General features: G+C 31.1%; 1 protein-coding gene across 4 annotated transcripts in view; it reads left to right on the top strand.

Annotated features, from left to right (window-relative positions):
• The window catches only part of LOC118197446 (uncharacterized), an 873,067-nt gene that overhangs the window by 596,203 nt on the left and 250,835 nt on the right, over positions 1–26,029 (top strand). For 2 of the 4 annotated variants that reach the window (XM_085827733.1, XM_085827732.1), the window contains exon 4: positions 25,025–25,111. The exons of the other annotated variants lie outside the window; for them this stretch is intronic. In XM_085827733.1, coding sequence (XP_085683859.1) covers positions 25,025–25,111 — 87 coding nt within the window. The remainder of the gene's footprint in view (positions 1–25,024; positions 25,112–26,029) is intronic. 4 annotated transcript variants of the gene reach the window in all.

Raw genomic sequence — 26,029 nt, 5'->3', positions numbered from 1 at the left:
ATTCTAAATAAATAATAAACTATATACCAACACTGCAGCGACCTTCTATTGATGCACATTACCCCAGAAACTCAGAAGCATCATTAATATGCATCGACAGAAGGTCTTCTTATCGCTAGGCGAACAATTACAAGTATTACCAAAGCAAGCCAATGAAATATCAACTACACATTCTGCTAAAAATCTATTTAATGTTTCGTTTTGATGAAGAACTGCGAAAATTCTCATGTATTTATTTGCAAATGCTTGGCTTTTGGCACTTAAGTCATTAGCAACTTGCCTCCAACTATTTACAGAATAAAAAAATCACTAAGCAAAGATTACATGCTTATATATTTTCTGTTCAAGAATTGTCGGGAGTTGCCAAGGGAAGAAACTGGAGAATTCTTGTGGGTGATGTAAATAGTTAAGCTTTAAAGCAGTCATTTGTAGTTGAAAGATAGAATGATTTTTCATGTGTAGCACTAGGAGAATTTTGAATAACATATCTCTTGACTAAGAAACGTTGTTAAGTCTTTTTCCTGTCCTGCAAGCATAAGGTTGAGTCCTGAAATTTCTTAAATTCCACGTTTATGATTCTTTTAGCAGAATGAAAAATCATTGCATTTCTGGACTTTTTAAAAACAATTGTTCCTTTCTTTTTCAAGAACTCTTTACTCTCATTTTCTTGTGCATCATTATAAGCTAGTTTCCACAATAATATTGTAAAATCGAATTCAGAAGATATTGGTACTCACAAATCGCACGATTTGTTGCTGCCTGCTAAAATATAGAATAAAGATAAAAGTATAAGGTATAGTTGGCTATAAAGTAATCAGCACAGTTTTATCAAAACAAGTATTTTCAAATTCCCAGTACTTTTTTACAAATTTCCGGAGGCAATCACGAATAAAAATAAGAAATAAAAACATTACATACCATATTATTCTCAAATATAATTTCGGGGAATGTAAGAATCTTTTTACATGTTAAGATAAATTCTGAGGAAAAAAATACTAATAAAATATTATTTTATTTTGCAGTAAAGAGATTCTTCTTCCAAGTAAGAGATTATTAATTCTCATTATTCTTCAGAGTTACCTTAAAGTTACAGTGCCATTTGCTGAAAAAATTAACTGATCTTTTTTGTCCTTTACACTTTTCTGTTTAGACACATGAGAATGCAAGCCTAAATTGTTGTGGTTTGTCTCTTTTATCTGCCAATAATACACAAATATTATAGTGGCGAAGAGGGCAAAGTTGTACCTGTCTTTGGCCAAAGCCGTTGAGCACGAATATGGACACCTCCGTCCAAATTTTAAAGAGTGCCAGGAGAACTGATCTGAGAGGAGCCCGTCCCTTTTCCCTCTGCCACCAAACTTTTCAACAGGAATTTCGATTATCCAATATTTTAAGTGTGACCATGCCATATATACACTGTAAACTTACAAATATCTAAGCCTTATCCAGGATTCAAGCCTCGGTTCAGCGGTGCAAAAGCCATCACAACCATTTTACTGATGAGAACTGTAAGGATAAATCGAAATTGCTCAGCCAGGTGTGGTTATTATAATTAGTAGTTATGTATTTATGAATAAATGGTAGTTATCTGGAATGGTTATTATAATTAGTAGTAGTTATGTATTTATAAATAAATGGGGGTTATCTGGAGTTTATTTAGTATATAAACAGTTCAACTATTCTATTCAGTATGTTAATTTAATTGTTTCGTCTCATTCTTTAATTTTACTTATAAAAATATACGTTTGTAAGAACGTAACAAATTTTAGAACAAAGTACAGCAGAAAAGGGGGGTAATTTTTCACTAAATAGGGTATATTAATAAAAATTCCAAATATCTATTTTATATAGAAAATGCAACAAGAAAAAAACTTATATCTAAAAGAGGAAACAAACACAGGTTCATTCTTCTTATCTTTACTCTTTATAATAATCAGCAAGCTGATGTGAAAAATGTAACGTGCCTCAGTGCCTAAATTCTTCCCCATCTTGGCAAAATTTAGACTTTTTATTGGCGATGTAACTCAAATACATAATCATTAGTTGGAGCAATTTTTGCCAGATACCAAAAACGGCAAGATCAGTCATTGGGAAAATTACACAGATTAAACGAATTATAGCTATAAGATCGTCTTTTTGTCGCATTTTATTTGATGAATGGACTGTCAAATGTGTCTCAGACTTGAAATTAGATAAGAGATTACTTCTCATATATCTCAGGGATCTAGTAATCTTACTTATGAAGTCTTAGCAAGCATTCCAGTCCTTAGCAAAGCAATGAAGTAAATGCCAGGGAAATAAATTTTTTTGGCTTCAGTTAAAGAAATGAATTACAAGTCAAGAAGAAAACTCATTTAATTTATCATCGGCCATAGTTCTGTAATGCTGTTTGCTTGTGGCAACTTAATTTAGAAACACTTCTACTCTTTATTTTCATCAAATATTACTGAGATATTAATATTGGAAGAATGAATGTCTTATATTTTCAGTTTATATATTTTTAATGTGATCCATTGGAATCAAAGATCGGAAATCATTTAATGAGATTATAAAGGGTATAAATAATTTCTCTCATTACCTCTGAATCATTGCGCTATATTTTAGTGGGATACCTTTTAGCATTGTACAGTACAGAATATGAAAAATAAACTGTCCTTTGTTAAAATTAGAACCAAGGCTCTTCCATTTTCTTAGATGTATATGACACGAGAACAGATTCGAGGGTGATTGGTAATTCCTTAAAATTTCTCTCACTGAAGGGTAACCGGGAATAAGTATCAGAATCAGTCGACCAATTTCAGACGATGACGAGTTATCGTCTACGAAATCTCAATTCGATCTTCAGAATAGACGCATTTCTACTTTCAAGAGAGTAAACCATTAAAACTAAACCTCCAGGAGGACTCCAACAGCGGATCTTTCAGCTGGCAAGCACATAGACTGCGAAACGATTACAAACTGAAGTTCTGGAAAGCTGTTTGAAGAAATAGACTTAGTCCACCATTTGTAGGCGATGGTGAACTATCGTCCATGAATTTTTTTTTTAAAAATCGCATGCCAGTTTAGAAACAGTAGAGCTTCCGATGCAGAAAACCGTAAAAGATATACTGTGTCTTGTTCTAGTCTTAGACTAAGGAATCTTCTATTTGATAGTTATATACTTTAACCACACATTTCACGATTCTAACTAAATTGAACTAGTTTCATCAAGCAGACGACTGCTTAGCTTACACAAATTAATATGCATTAAAGTAATTTAAAATTAAATCTGATTTTCTCTAAGTAAATATAATTTTATAGAGATTAATCTTATTTATCTCGTACTTCTTAGTGGTTGAATGATAAGAGCCGCTAAATACTGGTAATTCAAAACGAGGTTGAATCTAGGCAAATGGGCTGGATGCACTGGTAAATTTCGTCGTTTCCCATGCATAACGTGTGTATGAGACAGTTTCTTTCACAAAATTCCCCACATCTCTCAGTTAGCTACTTATAATTATGTTACATTTATTTTTATTCTGTAAACGTCAAGAAAAATGCCATATTAAAGTGAAACATTACGTCCTACATTAAGAAAACTACGTTACGTCGTGAACTGCTACAATGGTTTTACAGTTATCGGAAAACGGACACCTATTTACCTCACATTATATTATTATTTTTTAAATATTATTCTTAATATTTTACTAATCACTTTCATATTTCGTTTACTTCAAATTAAGCACTGAGTCTTGAATGCATTTTGTGATCAAAGGATATATTTATTACGTGGAAGCAGAAGAGTTATAGCTATTTTATACAACTGTTATCTGTTTTCAATCAGAATTTTGATTTCCTTTTAGTAATTTATATTACAATAGATAGATCATATAGAAAGGAATGAAGTATAAAAGATTATTTTTCGCTTTACCACTCTAAAAATTTCTCTTAATGTATAAATTTTAATGGAAAACAGGAAAATCATGAAGGAAAGAAAAGCAGCGCAGATGAGCAGATCGAGTATAGAACCTCAAATTTCCAGCGCTCGTGCGCTAACTCCTCAACTGCAGTGCCTTCGATAGTTTCACATGTTCAAATGATATATACGTTTCACGTTCTTATTTCTATAGACGGATGCTAAGCTTATGAAAATGCAATACGTCTGAAAAATTCTGTCTCGTATGTAGTTCAGGGGAAATATCTGAGTCAACGGCTTCCAATGTGAGCTTTGTGTGAGACTCAAAATTAGATCTATTTTAACAGCATTAGAATAGTCTACCACGTTTAAACGCAAAATCCCATAATCATTTTTCTAGTATTACTTAAATACTTATCGAATTTATTATAAAAACTCATGATTCATCACATGTTTTAAAGATATCTTATTAAAAGTTTGAAGCAATGAATATGAAATTCCCTCTGACCACTATTACAAAAAATTCCGGTTATTTCTCTCAAAAACTTAGCTGGCTTAGCGTTTAATAATTTTCTCAAAATTCTCATTAATTTGAATTGCGATGTCCCTAATAACATTAGAATTTACTTTGCTCGTTCCCTTTCGCTGGTTATTATATTTTATTCTCGCAATACGAAATTATTCCTTAATTCGCATCTCATATTTTTTTTAATTATCTTGATAAAATATATCAAATTAGTTTAATACTAGCTGATCAAAGCTGGAATTTCGGAAATTTCCTGGTTTAATCCCAATTAAAGAGCCTCATTAAGATAATTTCTATCATACTTTATTTCAATTCCTTCTTCTTCCTCGTTAATTGCATTACAGAAGGAGAAAATGCATTAACAGAAGTAGAAAATAGCAATTAATTATGTGCCCAAGTATCTGACTTCTGTTCCTTTTTAATTGTTGTACGCATAGAGCAGCAGTTTAGAAATTGTAGTACAGATCAGAAGTTTGTTTTCAAACGTTTAAGAGTCTTTTTTTTTTTTTTTCTTATAAGTTAACAGTTACAGTATTTACAAATTTTTGGAAAGTAAAATATCTACTATGTGTTTTGAGCTGAAATATTTAAAATTCTTCACAAGAATTATCTTTATATATTTCCGTGTTTACTCGACATTTTTTCTTTCCGTGGTGAATGCATTTTTACTCTGTTTCTTATTTTATGGGATAGTTGTACTTGATATTTTCATATTTTTAGTTCTTTTTGCCTTCATGTCCTTAGCAATCTCTGCAAAGCACGCTCGATTGAACGAATTATCAATACAACTTGAAATGTTATATTAATAAAGCGCTGTGCGCTTAAAATTTGCCCCTCAGGACAAAAAAGCATTTTAAAATCCAATAGAGCTTGAAAGCTTGAAAGCACTATTCTATTGAGTTTCAAATGTGAACAAATAGCGTTTCGTTAGGCTTAGCACCTAAGCATTTAAATTGTTTATGATTCTACAACTATATTTCGTGCAGATTAACTAGAGGCATGAAAACTTTAACCGGAACATACAAAATACAAAAATCAATCACGTTTAAAGCAAAATATGCACAATTTACCAACATATAAGAATAAAAAAACTAAACTCACCGAGCCAGGTGATAGAGTGGAAATATATATAAAGCAATGTAACAGATTATATGACATTTCCAAGTGTACTAGATTTATTCCTCTAATTGGTACGGAATGCCGTCTGATGTAAATGTATATGTATGTCTGTGCGTGTGTATGCATGTATGTATATAAGTTCATGTTATTAAATAATTGCTCTTTAATTAAATCGTCCAATTTAAATCGTTATTACTATTTTTGCCTTTTTTTATAATAATGAAACCTTTTGCACGTTTAATGTCTGTTATTATATTTTAACTTCTTTTACTTTACTTTTTCCCATTTTATAAATATTATATAATTTATTCTCATATATAAAAACAATTAAAACCTTTTCAGTGTACAGCTTGTTGTAATTTTTCATACAGTTTGTCGTTTGTTTAACATAATAAGAAAAAATTGGTGTGGAAACCACGTGACTTCCTTGCATGCCCTATTAAATTATACACATTTCTTGCTGCATTTCGATTAAATATATTTCCTCGAATTTCATTCGAGATATATTTCTCATTCAATGAATTTAGTTCTCACTTCTTGGCAAAGCAAAAAGTAAATAAAAACTCGAAACTTCTTCATTAAAAATTGTAAAGTACAAAAAAGATAATACACCAAATACAGTTAAAAACAATTTTAAAAAACAACTTTTACAATTAGAGTTTCTACTCAAAAACAAGCAATTCGTCCGGCAGGCAAGAAGGCAGATTTTTCGGTGCACAAAACTAAAAGTTTACTATTGGTCCCAGTCGGCAAAAAGACATTGAACGTGAGAAAACTGACTTAATTCACTATTCTATTGATTTTCAAATGTGAACAAATGGCGTTTCGTTAGGCTTAACTAACCACCTTAAGCTTTTAAATTGTTGATAATTCTACAACTATATTGCGTGCAGATTAACTACAGGCATGGAAACCTTAACCGGAACATACAAAACACAAAATACAATCACTTTTATAGCAAATTATGCACAATGTACCAGCATATAAGAATAAAAAAACTAAACTCACCGAGCCAGGTGATAGAGTGAAAATATATGTATTTAAATTTATATATGATTGGTGCAGCTGATTGCAATGACAAAGGGAGGTACATGTTATAGCAGTCCGATATACAAAATTCCAACCTTCTGTTGCTATTCGTTCTTGAGTTGTGCGAGATATATACATACGTACATACAGACGCCAAGAAAAAATATCTTCTGAATCTATTTTAAATTCATTTTACTATCGTTTTTGGCTAAAACAGTCATTTGTTCTGTACGTTAATACAAATGTCAAGCCAAAAATGTTTTCGAGACTGGTTGAAATATGACACCCGAAATTTTTCGTGATTACAGAAATTTTTTTATTTCGTACAAGGAAGTATAAGAATTTTATAAAAATATATTATTTAATTTCACGTTTAAGCCTTTATTTGATTAGTTTGAAACATAATATTTTATCGAGTTAGGTGTTTCAACGGAGGAAATACATACTGAAATACCTAATAGGCATATTTTCTGAAAGGAGAAACCTTTTTGAAATATTATGTTTCACAAACTTCTATTTCGGCTATAAGCTGAAAATGAAATAAATACTCTGGGAGTATTATGCAATATTCATTAAGCATCTAACTACAGTAATGGAGTCGCAAAATATTCAGTTACTAAAGAATAGATGAAGTTAGTGCGGAGATTTCAAATCTCTTGAAATACAGCATACTGAAACTCTTTTTTTGCGCTTCATTGGTTCCTACTTGTGTTGGGTAAGATTCTTTCAGAGCTCAATTCCCGTCAACAAAAAAATCCTTATCTTATCACGTTTTGTGCACTTCCCAACGCACAGTAAAATAGTTTACCGCCAAAAGAAGCAAAGTTGGAAGAAAGACTTCGCAAATAGGTGGTTCTCTGGAAGAGTCTCTTTTTGTAGGAGGCGGAAGTCCATCAAGTCGGGCTCCGCGCAACTGCTACACTCTTTTGTTGTCCAGGGAAGTGCATTCTTCGCATAGTTATCCCTCTCTGAGTTTAATGGTGGCACTCAGGTTAGGATAGAGTGGGCCGTTTCACAGGCAGAGACAAAACGCGCTGGGCTGCTTTATGAAGCGAAGTACAGTGGAGTGTTCAACGACCGATGAACTAACCCCTTTCTCCAGTTCACTGTGAAAAACGGAATGAAAAATTTCCTTTCTCTCTCACTCTGATAAAGAATTGTGCTGCTTAATATTATTCTTTTTCTAAAGAGGATGATCGCTATTATGCATTATTTTCTGTAGCCTGCCATAATGTTCAATACTTTTTTTTTCCGAAAAGAATTGTTAAGCTCCTTTTTGGGAAACTGAATTTAAATTCAACATTGACTACTCTAGAATAAAGTACTGCATAATGTAACGGTGCATATATATTCTTTGCAAATTCTATTGAATCTAGTATTTTTGGCATTATCATAAAACATTTCCGGCCCACCAGCGGCTTAGGCTTAAAGTCGCTGATCACTAGTAGCTCAATTATGCTCGATTCCAGGCGAACAGGCTACCTGCATGTTTGCACATCTCTAATGGCGTTTTTGTGGTTTTTCTCCTAGAAAGTCCTCCTTGAAATCACTCATCTCTACTAGATAGCATTTGCGTGCTTTAGCATAATCAAAATAAATAAAACCGAACTTATTCCATTCCTCTTCAAGGCCAAACGTATATCAATATGTTCTGTGAATGTGGTAAAGTAAATTTTTAACACTGCCCCGTTCTTTCATGGTTAGATAAAACTGCTTTTAAGCTGTACTGAAATTTATCATTTAAGCCGTATGGAAACATTTTGTATCTATGTTTAATGTAGCTGCAGGGGTAATTTACACAACGACAAATGGGCACTTGCCTTGTGTGTCCGCTTTCGAAAGTCTCCATATCCTTCCGTAGTACTTAAAAAAGCACATTTTGATGCACTTTTCTTCAATCCTAGGTAAACAAAAATGTCAAATGAGAATCACGAACGAGTACCTTAAACTTCGTATTTGAACTTTTCATGTCTTTCTTTAAAGATTAAAACTAACATTCACTTGCAAAGGCAACTAGATTTGCCACAGAGAACATGAAAACTGTGCAGCATCCTCACAGGAATTCTAACTCCCGACTTTCGGATTGTCAGTTTGATATGCTTCCGGTTAAATCACAAATGAGGGCGAAAATACCTTACATTCTCCCCTACTTAAAGGGCGACTAAGAAGACCTAATCGCCACATCCTCACGGCGACGCGTTGTTCACCACAATGTCATAAATCGAGCGTCACTTGTAGAACGATTTAGAATTTATTTTAACTCGAGAAAATTAGCCGAGCCGTTTCCAGGATCCGAACTCATTACCTCAGGACGACTGCTACCCAGAGGTGTTCCCAATTACATACTAAAGGCATGCGGTATGGAGAAATAAGATACCTTACGCAGTTTTCCAATTTTCAAAGCGTAAACGAGTACTCAAATCCAGTTTTTCGAGTTGTTTCTTGGTTTCAATTTGGATAAAAGGTTTTCATCACATAATATTTACAAAATTGTAAGTATTATGAGATGAAAATATATAGTAATTATAATTCATAAAAAAAAACCCTTACTATTTATCTTTTTTTGTAAACTGAATGTTTCACAGTTAAGTGCAAGATCGTACAAGAAACATCATTTTGTTGTTTCTCAGTATCTTGTATCTTAATTATAAGTTCTTTTAAATTAGTAATCATTCAATGTAGATTGATTAAATTAGTAATCTTAAGAAAATAAAACTGGAATGATAAGCATGCTTTAAGTCAATTTTTTAAAAATAATTATCTGTCATGCTTTCATAATTCGTTGGCATTTGCTTTGGCTGTGAAATTTAAATCTTATCTTTCAATGATTCCACACATTAAAAACCGTATTTTTTATATTCTATGTTATCTATATCGTACGTTACAAGTAATTCCATTAAAAGTCATCATAGTCTTAAAATTTCGAATCAAAAAACGATGTTTGCCTGTGTAATAAATTTATCATTATTGTTTACTCTTCAGATTAAATAAGGCTCTGTAAGTTGTGGAATAAGATATTAATTTGCTGCTGCACCATTTCTTACTTTTACTCAGGCTTAAAAATATTTGGTAGAAACTGATGAAATCCCTAAATAATAATTTTGAATTCTGGGGAAAATATCTACATTTAATTTCAGGAGCTATGTAGTAGGCCAAATGACTAAAATGTTACACCAAGTTATTATGACTACAATGTTATACCAAGTTATTATGACTACAATGTTATACCAAGTTATTATGACTACAGTGTTATACCATGTTATTAATGAAGTTTATTTAAATCATTTATTTGGATGAAAAAATTAAAAGACATTAAATTGTTACATTACCACAGCACACAGCGATATTTGTTTCAAAAGTTTAAGAAACAATATCTAAATAAATATAATTAATAGCATACGAATGCTTGAATACTTTTTTAATTATGACAATTTTTGTATATGTCGTGTTTTGAAACTGTTAGCCGTGTACATAAACTAATGCAAACATGAAAAGTTTGACTTCTATATGATAAAAAATTGACTGAGGCATTTAATTTCAAAATCGGCTACATTTGGCAACATTTTGAATTTGCATTGAGGGGTCTGTTAATATATAAATTAGATTAGTTCGAGGTTGATTTTGCTCCTTAAATGCCATCAATGATATACTTTCGTGATTTACTAGTGTATTTTTTATAATTCTGTTGCATTTGGTATGCCGAAAGAATTTTCACAAAAGTAATTTATAAGTTTTCTAAGGTAAAAAATGCGTAATTAATATTCTCATGAAGTTTTATTACTTTAGAATCATAACATTATCATCATAAAAATTTCTTAAAGTGCAAATATTTTTCGTTTTTAATTACTGCAAATAATATTACGAGTTGGCTACATGCCATTACTAAAGCTTGCCAGTGTTTTCTAAAAAAGATTGAATTCTATAACTATCTGTGGATAAAATCTACAATTTGAAAAAAAAAAAAAAAAAAAAAAAAACTGTTGGTCGAAACGCTTTACAAAGTTCTACGGAGAACTGCTTGTCTTTTATTCTTGTAACATCCGAAAAACGTTTTCTAAATTATGTATTATTTTTAGTTCCATAAAAATGGAATCATTTCGCTCTTCAATTTGTGTTCGTCTCCTTAATGTTATTCTAGTTTTTAAAATAAAATATCTCGGTTAGTTTTCTTTCGTATGGGAGTCATAAGTTTGATTTTTTATAATAGTTTAAAAATTTCCTAAATATAAGACTACCAATAGGGACTAAAGAAGTTAGTTTTCGTGTCTTGTATAAAATTTTAAAAAAGTTTGATTGTAAAAAATAAAGTAATAACGTGAAAAATTATTTTGTAAAAAACAAGGAGTTTGTAAAAACATTTTTAGAAACACTTTTGTAAGTTTTTAAAAAACATTTTTAGAAACATTTTTGTAAAATGTTTAGTAAAACCTTTGTAAAAAAATTTGCTTTTATTTTTAACAAAAAGTTAGTTTTCTTATTTCCTATAAATTGATTTTTTTAAATATAAAAATAAGAAAACATGGATTTTAGAAACATTTCTGTAAATTTAAAATACTATTTTTAAAATATTGTTTAGAAACAGTTTTGTAAAATATTTTGTAAAACATTTGTAAAACATTTTTTTTTATTTGTAAAAAAGGTTAGTTTTCGTATTTTGTATAAAATAATCTTTTTTAAATACAAAAATTAGAAAAAATGGATATTTGCGTCATTTAGAACACTCTTATAACTGGAAGTCTGAATGTGTACACGACCAACAATTGCTAAAATTCTACCTTACCTTGCAATTGCTACAAGTCTACGACCAACAATTGCTAAAATAAAGGCCAGGTAAGGAGTTTCGTAGACATGGTGTATGAGAAAATATAATGAGCCAATAAGTCCACAGGTTAGCATAAGTTACTTCCTATAAATATGCAAATGGCAATTATATCATTCATTGGCAATTATATCATTATGCAAGTGTGTTGATTAATATGCAGTATTTTATTAGTATGCTACTAATACGCAATTTAAGTATTAATTAGTTCATTTTCAGGTTATTATATTCTATTAATGCATAATTAAATCAATATGCAAAATTGCAACTAATTGGTGTAATTATTACGCTGGCAGAATTAAAAGAAGCTGTAATAAATACTTATGCAAAATTCAGATGTTTGAGTTTGATTTTTAATTAAATGTAATAATACACAAAGAAGCATTAATATGGGTCATCTTAAATACTGAATTTTAATCTTACGTAACGAAATAACCTATTTCTGAGTGCAACTGCAGAGTTGACTATTGTAGAGCTAGGACTTTCTTTCTGATATTAAAGTTAGGATACAAACAGTTCCATTTCTGGCTATATAAGCTTATATATATGGTCCCTTCTGTTTCTGAATTACTCATATTAAGCTTTAAACATATAGGACTATTAATTGTGTGTGAACTAAAATCATTTTATGTATGAACATATGTACATAACTACTATATAAACAACTTCTACATTTGACAAAAAAAAAAAAAAAAAAAAAAAAAAAAATGAAAATTTAAGCAAAATATTATACTTTTAAACAAACTTTTTCAAGAGTAATGTACTGAAAAATTTAATTTTTTTAATCGTTCAAGTATTACCTATTTACGCATTGGTCTTAAAAACCATATGTGCATGTTAGAACTTCTTAAAATAATTGCAGATGGACACTAAATAAAGGGCATGCGTTTATTCTTAGAGGTCATTCACACTAAGTCATTCACACACTTCTCTGAACTAATGGAATCAGTTCCATGTGTCGAAAAACTCCCCTATACCTGAAGATCAAATTTTCAACTGGCTTATATGAAGAAAAACTGGTTTTATCAACACCTTAAAGCAGTGTTGTCTGTGACTTATGTCTTATTCAGCTCAAATAAACCCTACTGTGAACAGCCGTTGAAAGGTCAATCATGTGTTTTCAGTCTTGCTTACAGTTTTTTTAATTGAAGATGATTCCAACGTTAGGCAGCATAAAATATTGTAGAAAAATATATTTCCTAATATTTGAAACTGCCTTGTGATTCAGTCAGATATGCTTATTAAACCATTATCACACCTCAGTAACCGGTAGTAAAATTGATGATATATAATATGCCTGAACACCTGTTTGGTATCTGAGGCAGTAAGTGTTAGAAGAAATAAAAGCTCGAACTAAAACCCTTTATATTTGAAACAAAAGGGTGTTACATTTTATCCTTCTTTCAAAGTGAAAGACAGTGATTGCAAATACCGCACTCGATCGTCAACTTTCCGACGCCAATTTTGGCGAAAATATTTTTACGACGGCGGTAATTATCTCTGCGCGTCCAGCTGAAGGCTGCTTTGTGCCACTACCAGAATTTATGATCCTTATTTGGAAAGGGATTCATTATGAGATAATGTTTGGCACCACTACTAGATGCCATTACGCAGACACGCCCTCTTTACTGGTTTCTTTCTTTTATTAAACAGATTTGCGCGAAAAAAATATCCATTGCCAAGAAAGCTTTGCTTTTTTGTGCACTTAGGTTTATCACTTTATTTTTAGCCATGGAATTAGACTTTCAGCTTATTGTTATAACATTTATAGAATTGAATCTGTAACACTTAGCCTCATTCAGTCCAACACATATTTCCCGTTAATGACTGAATTCCTAGATTACTGGCATGCTGTCCAAGCAACTGTGAATGTTGTCTTCTTTTACGTATGGCGTTAATAAGTAATTATGGCAAAGAGCGTGAAGGTTAATTCTCTTTTAAGATAATAAATACCTTTGTAGATAGTTACTTAAGCAGAAAGATTATAGGCAGAGGCATTGCGGCGAAAACATCCCGCAAAAATATATCGCAGAGAAAACAGCGCAAGTGGAGACATCATCGTACAGAACATCTTGGAAAAAAATGAAAGCAGGAAAAAAACAACGAAGTTCTAAAACACTCTGGCATAAAATTTGGTCGTAAAAAGTTAAAATGGTTAAAAAATTTGTAGTTTTAAAACATAATTGTACAGAATATCGTCGTAAAGAAATAAAGCACCTACAAATTATAGAATGATGATAATATCGCAGACAATTTTTGAGGCTTTAAAAGCTGTAAATGCATGTTAGCGTAATAAAGGAAGAACAAGAAGAAACCTTAAGTATAATCTTAAGTATTAAAAATCTGAAATTGATTCGAAATTTATGCTATGTTAGCATTCATTACAGGTAATTTTACAGTGTGATAATTAATAAAACTATTTTAATATAAGTAAGCTCTTAGAGTTACTACTCATCTTCATTTCCTAATATTTTTTAATATTATATTTTCTCATGAAATAAAACAATGCATTCTTATAAAAGAGAGTTATTAAATATAATACCTTTTAATATAGCTACAAAATTTAAAACTCTATGAGCTATTATTTGAATCATAAATTCCAACATCCATATTTTCCAATTTTGATTGCTTAAGTTTATTTGTTTTTTTAGTCAAAATGTGTAATTCAAAGATATGAAATATAGAAGTAAAAAAGCGATTATCATACGATGATTTGCAGGTGCTTTTTTTCACTAAGATATTTTGCCGATTTGACGATATTTTAAATTTGATATTTGACGTTGTTTTAAAAGTGCAAATGTTTTGCATAGCTTTGTTTTCTACGATGATGTTTTATACCCCGATATTTCAGAATCACAATGTTTTCTCCTTGCATCCTTTTCCCTCATGATCTTTTGTCCGACAATGATTTCCGTTACGTTTGTGCGACAATGATTTCTGTTATGTTTGTATGAGAATGATTTTCGTTCCGTTTGTACGATAGTGAGTTTCCAATGCTGACGTTTTGCAGCGATGATTTCGGTGGACATTAAGGAAAATATTTGTATTTATGTAATACATATAATATAGTAGTACGTTTCCTTATCAAAAATGAATCCGAAGGCAAAGTATCTTTGACCTCGACGGTAGCACGTTAGCTGTACTTGAAGACTTCCTTACAATTAGGACCTCGAAACTTATTAACTGTGTAGCATGGAACAAATACACTCCGAAGTCCTCCTGCAGAGATTTTTTTCTCACTTTTCCCGGGCCTCTTTCGAGTGGGACTACCCTGGATAAATCAAAGCTTTACCGTAGCGTGTTTATTTTCTATTTAATTATTTTATTCAGCCACGTAAGTGGCGATAGACTTCGTGTGCTTTAACGTTATCGATTTTATCGATTAAGAAGCAAACAAACATGTGTAGCAAACATTTAACAAATATAGCCCACCGAAAGACGAATATTAAAGAATCTATGAGCTACATTTCGAGTAAAGCGGGTAAGTTTGAAAGCGTTAGTTTCGATGGTTAACCAACTTTTGAAACTGTAGTTCTGAACAATTACTCACTTATATCGATTCTTATTGATCATTATTAGTTTATTTAATAAATATAAAATTATTTTAAATATATCTGCTGTCCCGATTTCTTATCGCAGTCTGAGAGAAATATACTTTTATCAAGATCTTGTGCAGTGTTTTGGAATTTTTATAACATTAATATCCGTAATCCATATACATATTCTAAACTAAACTACAAATGCTTACCGTTAAAGGTGAGAAACGAATTTTGAGGAAGAGTAATTTTTTTGATTTTTAAGATTTTTATTTAAATTTTAACGCTTTCTAGAACATTAGAAACATGCACCCAAACATATGAGCTGAAATATATCTAACACAGAAATTCCATCAAACATATATAAAAATTTAAAAGTCTTCTTAGTCAGCTCATATTTCTTTCAAATTACAATTTGTTATATACTCTTTCATATTTTAACTCTGGAAGAAATATCCTGCTTCTTTTCTGCAAATATCTTTGAAAAATAAGTATTTATCGCTGCAGTTTTCCATGCAAAAATCAAAATGATAAAATGTACTTAATGTACATAAATGCGAGTATGTTGTATATCTCTTAGAAAATCCTCCATGAAGGTATCCCTAGCTTTAAGCAGAAAGCATTACAATGCTTTGATATTCAAATAATCCAATAATCCAATCCAGTGCCTTTCTGTCACACATAGTTGCTGAATACAACTGACAACAACAAAAAGAAATACGGAGTCCAACTGAGTTATGTAGACAAAAATGTCCTGATTATGTGTAAAATACTTGACATTCTACAAAGGATAATGTGACACATATCTAGTGAAAAATTGCTATGTATCAAATCATAAGTAAAATCTTCGTTATGTTTAGTTTTATTTTTCCTTTAGCATTATAAGTAAATTACTATCTTTAACAGTTTAACAATGCTTACATCATAACGTCTAAACATGTCTATTTAACTACAAATGTTTGGTTTGCTTCCTAATGTCAAACATTTCGACGTTAACTCGAATGATTTGTGAATTATCGCTTTATTATGAATCACAAGGTACATTCGAATGTATCTTTACTTTTTATTACTACTTTGTGAATTACAACAACAAATAGTAAAGAACAAATATTTCTATTTATTGGTCAATTCGCTACCTAACTAAAGTTAGACCGGATTACAGTTCCAATAAACAACTATTCCAAGTTACAATGCAGTTATATCGGACGAAAAAAAATCTGAAAGCATTCAGATTCTATATTACGCCCAAACGGGAGTTTTTTTTTTTTTTTTCATTTACAGACACACACATGTCTCGAGACCACTTAGACTAACGTCACATTGGACTAAAATATTTAAAAACAGCATAATTTTATAATTTTTAATAAACAGTCTCGTGCGCTGGAGATAAAAAATATTTTATTCCCTACAGTGTTGCCACTGCTTGCTTTGAAATTGTTGTGCTTTTCAATCAAACATTCGTTAAAATTTGATGAAATATGAAATAGATAATAAAACAAATTCCAAATTCCAAATTCGGGTTTCCGGGTGCCCATGCTCGGCTGGAGGTTTATGTTATTCAAATTTTGATGAATCTGGGTACCGTTATTTTCTTCACAATGCGAGAAACATAAATACATTCATGTGGATTCTTCATTGTTTAGTTTCTTTAAATATAATATAGGGCGATAATATTTGATGGCAGCAATTTGAAGAGTGATTAGGACATTTAGAGTGATTCGATGCAAAATGCCGTTTTGCGCATAATAGCCTTTCTGGGTTAAAAAATGTACTTCTACCTTCTTTATGTATTTATTAAACTCAGGTAGAATGGTAGTGGTTAAACGTCCTTGTCTAATGAAAGGGTTATAAAAACAAATAACATTACAGAGGAAGGAAATTGCTCTCAGGGTGCCAGTTAAGGTTTACGCCGCTTACCGTAACGGTAAGCGGCGTAGGTTTACATAAACATCTGGTCTAAGCGAAAACGTGACGAATAAAGGCATAAAAAAATTAAACAAAAATTAACAGTCTGTGAAACTCAGATAAAAAAAAAAATTGAACATTTTTCTAATAAATTGTTTTTAGTGCATCCAATCAGTAAATATTTTATCTATTGCAATCTTATGAACGTTTACCCAAATTATAAAAAAAAATCATAAAAATAAAGTTTTTGTACCGTTTGCGGGATACGTGGGTGTCGTGCAATTACATTTATATCTATATTTATAATTACATTTATATCTATATTTATACATTTATATAATTACATTTATATCTATATTTATAATTTTATTACCAACTGAAATTTAAATCCGAAACACTTTAGCCCTTTTCACCAACACCCCAAAAAAAGAGTTCCACTATCTCCGTTTTTCCAGATGTCAAATAACAACTTCAAGATTCTTGCTTTATTCTGAGGTTGATATGTGCTTTACAAACAATCAGAAAGTTTCCTTCATCTGTCTTCACTTTCAAGATGAATGAGATGCATTCTAATTTTGTACCTCGGCGGAAGTAGAAGGTAAACTATCCAAAATAGAGCTTTCATTCCCGGCTTCTCGTAGAATATTCGTTTTCAGGAGGCAGCTCCAGAACTCCTCAACTCCGGATCATGTCCTCCTGTATCCGCGGGTCGCTAATTGCCTCTCATTAGAGAAGTTCTTGCGAAAACCGATTCCAGTGTAAACATCTCCTCTGGCTCGCGCATAATGAGCACTTTGACTCGGATATCCACCATTGCCACTTCCCTGTTTCTTCGATGGCGGTGGAAATATTCCTCCTTTTTGTTTCCTAAGGTAAATAGGGTCGAAGTTTCATTGTTCACGCGTCGGGCAGCAGCTGCAGTGACAAATTTTAGCAGCTGTGTAGCTAGTTAATGCGGTTACGAAATTAGCACATCATGGCGTTGACAGCATGCAAGGAATTTTGAAATTCGTGGTTGGAACTTAATTAGCATCTAGAAATAATATCAATGTTTCTGCCTAAGCAATTTTACAAAAAGGAAACACAACTATGCTCCTAAAATGATATAATAAAAAGCACTTTAACTAGAATGGTTAGTTGCATGTAAACTACCATGCATCAAAACAGAATCATGCAATTTAGTATAAATATTGTTCTGTCTTTTTAATGCTTTTTCAAGTATTCTTTAAGCTGAAGGCATGAAGTTGCTAAATTATAATGTATTTGACACAAAAAGCTAAATTCATTCAATTTTCACCTCACAGGATGTGAGCCCAGAAGGTCTATTAATTCTCGAAATACCATTTTGTGTCGAATCACTATAAACGGCTGTATAACTTTACAGATTGTTGCCATCAAATAGTATAGCCTGTATTATATTTAAAGACATTAAATAATGACGAATCTGCATGAATGTATGTATGTTTGAAAAAACAATGGCACTTAGAGCCATCGCATATTGGATAAAATAGTCCTCCACCTTAGTACGGGCATCTGGAAGGCCGAATCTTGAATTTCGATCTTTTTATTAACTATTGTTTTATTGTCCCTTCCATATTTTGTAAAACTTTAACGGATTTTTCATTAAGAAACTCAACGATTTCAAAGTGAGTAGTGGTAATATAAAACATTTTTTATCTCCACCACATATGACTTTCTATCATATATTCTAAAGATATGCTGTTTTTAAATATTTTTAGCCCAAAGAGGCGTTAGCCGAAATGCTCTCGAAACGTGTATGTATGTGTCAATGAGAAAATCGCCCCGTTGGGCGTAATAAAAAATCCGAGAGTTTTCAGATTTTTCTTAATATTATTATTTTTATTTTGTTATCGAAAAGCCTTAGATTTCGTTTTGTCGTTGATTTTTATTTTTGTTTTGTCGTTGATAAGTTCTACATAATAACCATTCTACAAATGACGTGATTAAACATTTTTTATTTGGAGGTAATTCTTTCGCATTAAAATACGCTTTTTTAACCAAATACGAAAGCAGCTAACAAGTGTTAGTTTTCGTTACTCCACAGAGCCCACCAGCGGCCGGGCGGTAAATTCGCTGAACATTGGTAGTTCAGTCCGAGGTTCGAATCCCGCGAACGGGCTGGCTGCATGGTTCGTGGTTTTCACCATGTGTAACGCGTATTCGAGCCAGTTTCCCTTAGAAAGTCCTCCACGAAGGCACCTCTCTCTTTAGGCAGATAGCCCTAGTGTACTTTGCAGTAAGTAAATAAGCCAAACCATCGTTACTTCGAAACTGGAATGTAGAGAACGATATAAATTAATTTTTCATCACATTTAATACCTGGAATTCTTAAAAGAACTTAAGTTTGGAATAAATTTGATAAATAGCTTAGATGATTTCAATAATAACTTTGTCTATTATATATAAAGTGAATTTACTGCTAAAACCAAAATGGAGTTTTTTAAAAAATTACAAAATCCATTGTTTTTAATAGTAATTTATTAACACAAATCGTGTACGTTAGTCTTTCATGTGTGTAAGCCCTCTAACTATGATAAATATTTTATAAATAATTTTAAAAATAGTTTAAGAAAGAAATTTACCTCAGGATTTTGAAATTAAAATATAACAATTTTTGTTTGTCATTTTTAATATTGTTTCAATAATTATTTCAATATTCATTCTTACGCTATTTTTCTTGTGTAGTCTTAAGAGCTTATACGATTCTGTTTCAACTTTTCGATTAATATCATAAGTTCTAATAAGTGTTCTTGAAACATTTCTTAGAAAAAAAAAAAAAAAAAAAAAAAAAACATCAAAGCAAAATTGAAGAAATAAACCAATCAAAAAATCGTTTTTTATTTTGATTAAACGTAAATACATATTCAAAAGTTAAATATTATAAACACAATGACATTACTTATGTTGTCATTACTGTTTAGAAATCTTTCAAGTATCAAATACTATAATTTCAAGATCTAGATAAAGCAATGCAGAAGTACTAAAAGTCAGAATTCCCTGCAAAATTCTAGATTAAAATAAACTTAGAATTATCAAAGGAAGATCGATTTCTGTTGATGAAAAAAGAAATGAACTTCACTATTTTTTTCTTGTCGTGTAACAACATTAATGTGTTTAGTTCTTAAAGACTTCTATTTCTATTTTCCGAAGGTTATATTTTTAGATTTTAATATTACTCGCATAATTTAAATAAGAAAAGAAAAATCTGAAAGCTTTCAGATTTTATATTAAGACCGAAGGAGCGTTTCTTTAACGTTTAGTGTTTAAAGTTTACTTATTAAATACCATGTCCTTCGCACATAAAGCATAAAATTTAACTCAACAGCTATATCACAAAATATTTAAAAGAGCATATCTTTAGGATTTCCGATAGACAGACTAGCGCGCTGGACATTAAAATGCTTTATTCTCTACAGTGTTTCCACTGCTCTCTTTAAAATATCTGAGCTTTTTATTTAAAAATTCGTTAAAGTTTTATAAAATATAAAATCAATAATAAAGCAAATTCCAAATTCTAACTTAAAGCTTCCAGATGCCCATATTCGAAGGAGGATTACGTTATTCAAAATTTGATGGTTCTAGTTACCGTTGTTTTATTATAATGCAAGAAGCATACATACATTTATGTACATTCTTCATTATTTAATTTCTTTAAATATAGCACAGGGTGTTAATATTTGGTGGCAACAATTTGAAAAGTGAAACGGACATTTAAAGTTTCAACGCAAAATGCCAAAACAAAATTAATATCAGCTCTCTTCTCGAATATCAGCTTTCGACCTAATAATATGCCTAACTTCTAATTTAAATAAGCATTTACACCATGATCACGAAGAAAAGATATGTTAAGTCCGGTAAATCCTCGGCTCGATCAAATAATTCATATTTAGTTTGCTACTGAACGATGATGCATTATTTATTAAAATATTGAGGGTGTTTACACACTTTTGGAAAGATTTCGATAAAGAATTAAAAGAAAGCAAATATTTTAGAGTTAAAATTTCTGGCAACATTTTATTATATGGAATGAGAAATTTCGCCTGGTATTTTTTAATTTATTCTTTTTTTCTAAATACCGCATGTAAACATGCTTTGAAATGAAGAATATTTTTTTTGCTTTTTCCGAGAAGAAATGTTCCTCTAATAATTCAAAAACTTTATGAAATCGCTGACATTAGCCATATTTAGGCTTTCACAACGCCTAAGGCCAGAACTGGTGGTCATTTTATTATGGAGGCACTTAATAGGCACCAACCGTTATCTCCTGTGAGGGGATAGACACTTTACATCCATGCGTAATCCGGGATTCGAACCGGGGCCTTCGGTATTGCACTCGGCTCCCCTAACCACTATAGCGTCTGGACGGGCCATAATAATAAAGAGTTACATATACAAATTTTAACAAGAGTAGATATCCTTTTAACATTTACGTTTTCTCCGAAAGTTAAAGGACAACCATATGTTTTAAATGCTTATAAGTTCGTTAAAAATTAAATCTTTTGAATACGGTTTTTGCATACGATACAGATAAGTATACTGAGTATCATAATCGCAAAAGGAAAAAGCTCAAAATTACTGCAGATTTTTATCTATTTCAGAATCTAACGTACCCTTAGACATCAATTAAAAGACCCTAAAATCGTTCTAAAAATGTGCAAAGACGGGGGTGGAAGATAATGTTAAACTAAAAGATGTAATTTTTATGTAAAAATAAAGTTTACCATGTAGCTTGTGCCAAATTGTCTAAAATCTAATGGTTTAAATAATTCATATCACAGTAAATTATTGCCAGTAGATAAACAATAATTTATAGAATAAATTCAGCAACACATAAAATTCACTGGTAGTGTTGTTTTACAAACTTCAAAATAAGTTAAAGATATTATTATAACCTTAATCTCTAAAACAAAGAAAATATCATTAAGTAAACAAAGAAAAGCTTATTAGTAAATAAGACAGTTAATGACGATTATTATTAAATATTGTAATTCCATTTAAATTCCTTTAAAATAATATATGAAGAAAAATATTGCAAACATTTAACAGAGACATTAAAATTCGAAACAGACAAAAAGATATTTTATTTCAAAATAATTCTTAGCTTTATGCAGAATAATTGATGCTTTTCAGATGACACTCTTTGCTTATTTATTGCGAGTTCAAAGATTTAAAATTGCCTTGAAAAAGGTATGACTTTCATGATGGCTGCACGAAAACTTTTATTGCGGAAAATTAACTGCACATTAGGAGAGTTTATGTGTGCTGCTGGAAGTTTCCAAATTTCAGTTCTTGATAATTGTTCGTATTCATTTCAGCATCGTTATGTGAGTGATTCATCGCTTGCCAAAGAAACATTTAAGTGGTGCCTACATTCAGGGAAGATAGGTTTAAAAATGCTTTCTGGGGCTCATGATAATTTGATATTTCTTAGATAATGCTTTTTACTTTACCTTCATCGTCGGCTTGTTGATTTGAATTTTCATAATTACTCTCTTGAATCACCAGATGAACAGCTATGTTACCTGCTCCTCTGGAGTGAGTTAACGATGTTATCTTAGAACTTTTAGCAACATGAATTCGTGAGCAGTTTTTAAATACATCCAATCTACATAACTCATAATGCAAGCAGTCGGTAATTTTTATAAGCGTTTGCGATTTCAGGATTGATACGGAAAACACTCTGCAGTCAGGATACTTAGTGCGGTACGCTAAGAAACCTGTTTATAGAAAAATTATTTCTATATTCTTATTAGACGGTAAAGCGCCATTTGCTGAAATATTTACATTACCTACAAAAAAGATGATTTTATAATTTGGGTTTATGCTGCAGTTGTTCAATTAGTTATATTTCTGCAGAAATTTCTGTGAACAAAGCAAAGCTATTCAACACTTAATGCCAAAAATAAATTATATGTAGAAGAAAAGCCCTTTCTTTAGTAAATATTTCAATTTAAGTCAGTACATGAGTTTTAAATATCATGTAAATGGGAGTCGTCTCGGATATTTATGTTTGTTAAACATCTTGGATTTATAAAATTTAAACGGTATAGCACCAAATATATAGAAATAGATATTTTAATTGTTTTTTCTGCACTACTTCCGAAATAACCCTCAATGAAAAGAATATTAAGATTTGATTTTGCTGCGCCTTAATAATCTAAAATTAGATAAAAGATAAATGCTGACTTGTATAGTACGCGTACTGTCTTCACTTGTGAAACAGATATTTATTCAGAATATTAATGTTCTATTAGAAATTCAAATGCATATGTAGTCACATGAAACCTAGATAATACCAGTCACATAATGACATTGGCGAGTTCGTCGTGAATACCAGGGCATCGAATTAAGGGAAATCTTGAAACATCTCCGATGTCACTAATTAAATTTTGACATCATGCTTGAGGAATGCTATAGGATTTGGTAAATAAGAAAAAATATCCAGCTATATTTAAAATAATATAGCTGGTCGAAACTAATATGGATGCGTGGTCGATCTCGTTCACAGATAATATAAAAAATCATTATATGAAGAAGTACGAGAACTTGCTGAAGAATATTATAGAGCCTAATCAACATGGAACGAAAAGTTACCGGACAAGTCTTGCAGTCCTCTTTAGTATTGCATGTGTCAGCCTAACACTAAAGAGGGCAGATACAGGGAGAGGAAATTTCGAAACCAGTCTATTTATAGTCTTTTTGGCTAACGTCCGTTGCCCCAATCCAAAAGGAATTTGGAATGAAATCGTGAGGCTTGCCTACACATTCTCTCCGTTCAAAGAAGGAAAAGAAGAGCCATATCATTGCATCGAAAATTTGCGTTATTAGTCTACGCTTAACAAACTCTTCTATAGGTCTTTTATACAATAGGTAGTTTCCTGAATCAATATGACGCATCGTATCTACATGGAAGCTGCTAATTTAAACAAAACATAAAATATCAAATTATTAGCTAACTTGTTTGTAGAATAATAAATTGCTACAAAGCATAACAGAATTATGATTCGAAGGTACTTGTTTGCTATGCAACCAATTCCTTGATTCTTTCAAAGAGATTTGAGAGTTTGTGGTAGCTCTCTTTGTCAGTTAAATAATTAATGCATTTAGTTCGTCGAGTCTTCAGTGTCTAATCTAACTTCTTAGCAGATGGAACTTTGTCTCTAAGTTAAGCCGTGGAACTTTCCAAGTTTCAGTAAATATTGTAGTTGGTCATAATCCCGGTTGAGATGTAGAATTCCTTGCGCTCGTAACTTCATTTGCACTAAACATTTTACAGAGAATATGATGAAGAGGTAAAAGAAAGAAAGAGTAAAGGAATAGGTTTAAATAAGAGGAGGTTTAAATATTATTAAAATATAATACGTAATGTAGCTTCTTAACTAAAATTTATTTGTCAAATTGTCTAAAACTTTACATTTTAAAGAATTTGACTAACAAGATGAAATAATTCTGAAGTAGAGTAGACTACATACCATACTGCAGCAACATAATGCCAGTAAATTAAGAATAATTTATAGAAAAAATTTAATGGCAAGTGAAATCCATATGTGTTTTGTTTTAAGAACTTAAAAGGAATTAAAACATAGCAGAATTACTGGTGTAATTGGTGTGAAGTATAAAAACCAGAAATTATGCTAAGGCAGGGAAGCACTTAAAACTTAACTTGAAATACGAATCAAATATATATATATATATTACTTAGAAATAGTATATTTCCAATTACTGGAAGTCGATTCGAATCACATCTACCGCATTTAATAAAATCTTGGTCACTGTCATTGCAGCTGGAAAAAGGTAATAGGGGTAAGCATGTCAGTGGTCATCAAGCCAGGAAATTAATTATCAGCTTCTGTTAAGAATTTTATATATTTAAGCCTCTGAGAAGGGCAAGAAAATTTTAATTACTCCCGTAAATAAGATTTTCTTAGTCTTGTGGGTTGGACAATACTTGCATTACGGAAAATGAGATAAAGAGGAAAAGCAAGAATTAAAAATTAACTATAAATTTAAAATTAAATTTCAATTAAATTAACTTTAAAATACATTTCACAATAGAATAAAGAATATTGAGCTATTAATTGGAAAGTAATTCTTTCGTAAAATATCATATTTTGTTAAATAAACCTTGAAAGGTTTCTACCATATTTTTTCATTTCTTTTACCATTTTCTTTAGAAGCACAGTCTCGTGACAAACTGGAAACTCAGTTAGGACCAACTGGAAATCCTTCAGCAGTTATGGAATATGAAATTATTTATGATAGTAAGAAATTTTTCTTTTCAATAATTTCTAAATATATAGAAAAGAATCGCATTTAAAAAAAAAATGTTCGTTAAACAGTTGGGAATATTCCTATTTTATTTTTGTTGTCCATAAAGTTTCATGCAGGTTTTCTAATTATGTGGGAGACAGAATACATCAATTTGCACGAGAATTAAAGCACATTTTATATCGTTTCTCAATTTAATGTTTTACTCCTAACATCTTTTTATTTCTTGAATTCTATTTTAGGGCTCGATTACAATTCCATATACGACATTTATTTAGAAAACTTTAATCAAAGATAATTTACATCATGTACAAATACATCATGCCGTTATTTAAAATTAACTGGTGTTTTCAGTATCACGTTCCTCTTTGAAGTTCTTCCCTCTGTATCTACTCCCGAACTAATTGATAATTTTTTGCTAATTCTCGCTAAATGTCAAGATCTCTGAATCCTTATCACGCTTGCGGAAATTTCAGTAACTATTTTATGTATAAGAAATGAATGGAAACACATAGAAATTGAATGCAGAATTTTTACGCTCTATCTGCTTCGACTTAATGCATGTGACCACATCGATAATTTTATTTGACAGTGGCAAACTATGTAAAGAGATACATTGAAAGAGAATGTTTTAAGAGAAAATGCCTAGCTTTCAACTACACATGGAGAAAGCCATGATATTTTTTCTGGATTTCAAAATCGGTCGAATTATCAGTGTTCAACAGTCTTTTCTCTAGGCCTATTAATAACCATATCCATATCCGTAACACCGTAACGCTTACATATGTTGCACCTTCTTTAATACTTCACGATGCGTAAATTTAAAGTACACTTTACGATGTCATAATGTCATTCTTGCGCAATATTTTAGTAATTTCTTTCCTTAATAGTAACTGTCTTGACCTTAGATT

The sequence above is a fragment of the Stegodyphus dumicola genome, chromosome 12, assembly GCF_044657685.1.
Source record: "Stegodyphus dumicola isolate Sdum_Otavi_A_Nest chromosome 12, ASM4465768v1".
Lineage (NCBI taxonomy): Eukaryota > Metazoa > Arthropoda > Arachnida > Araneae > Eresidae > Stegodyphus > Stegodyphus dumicola.
This window is presented reverse-complemented; position numbering and strand designations above follow the sequence as displayed.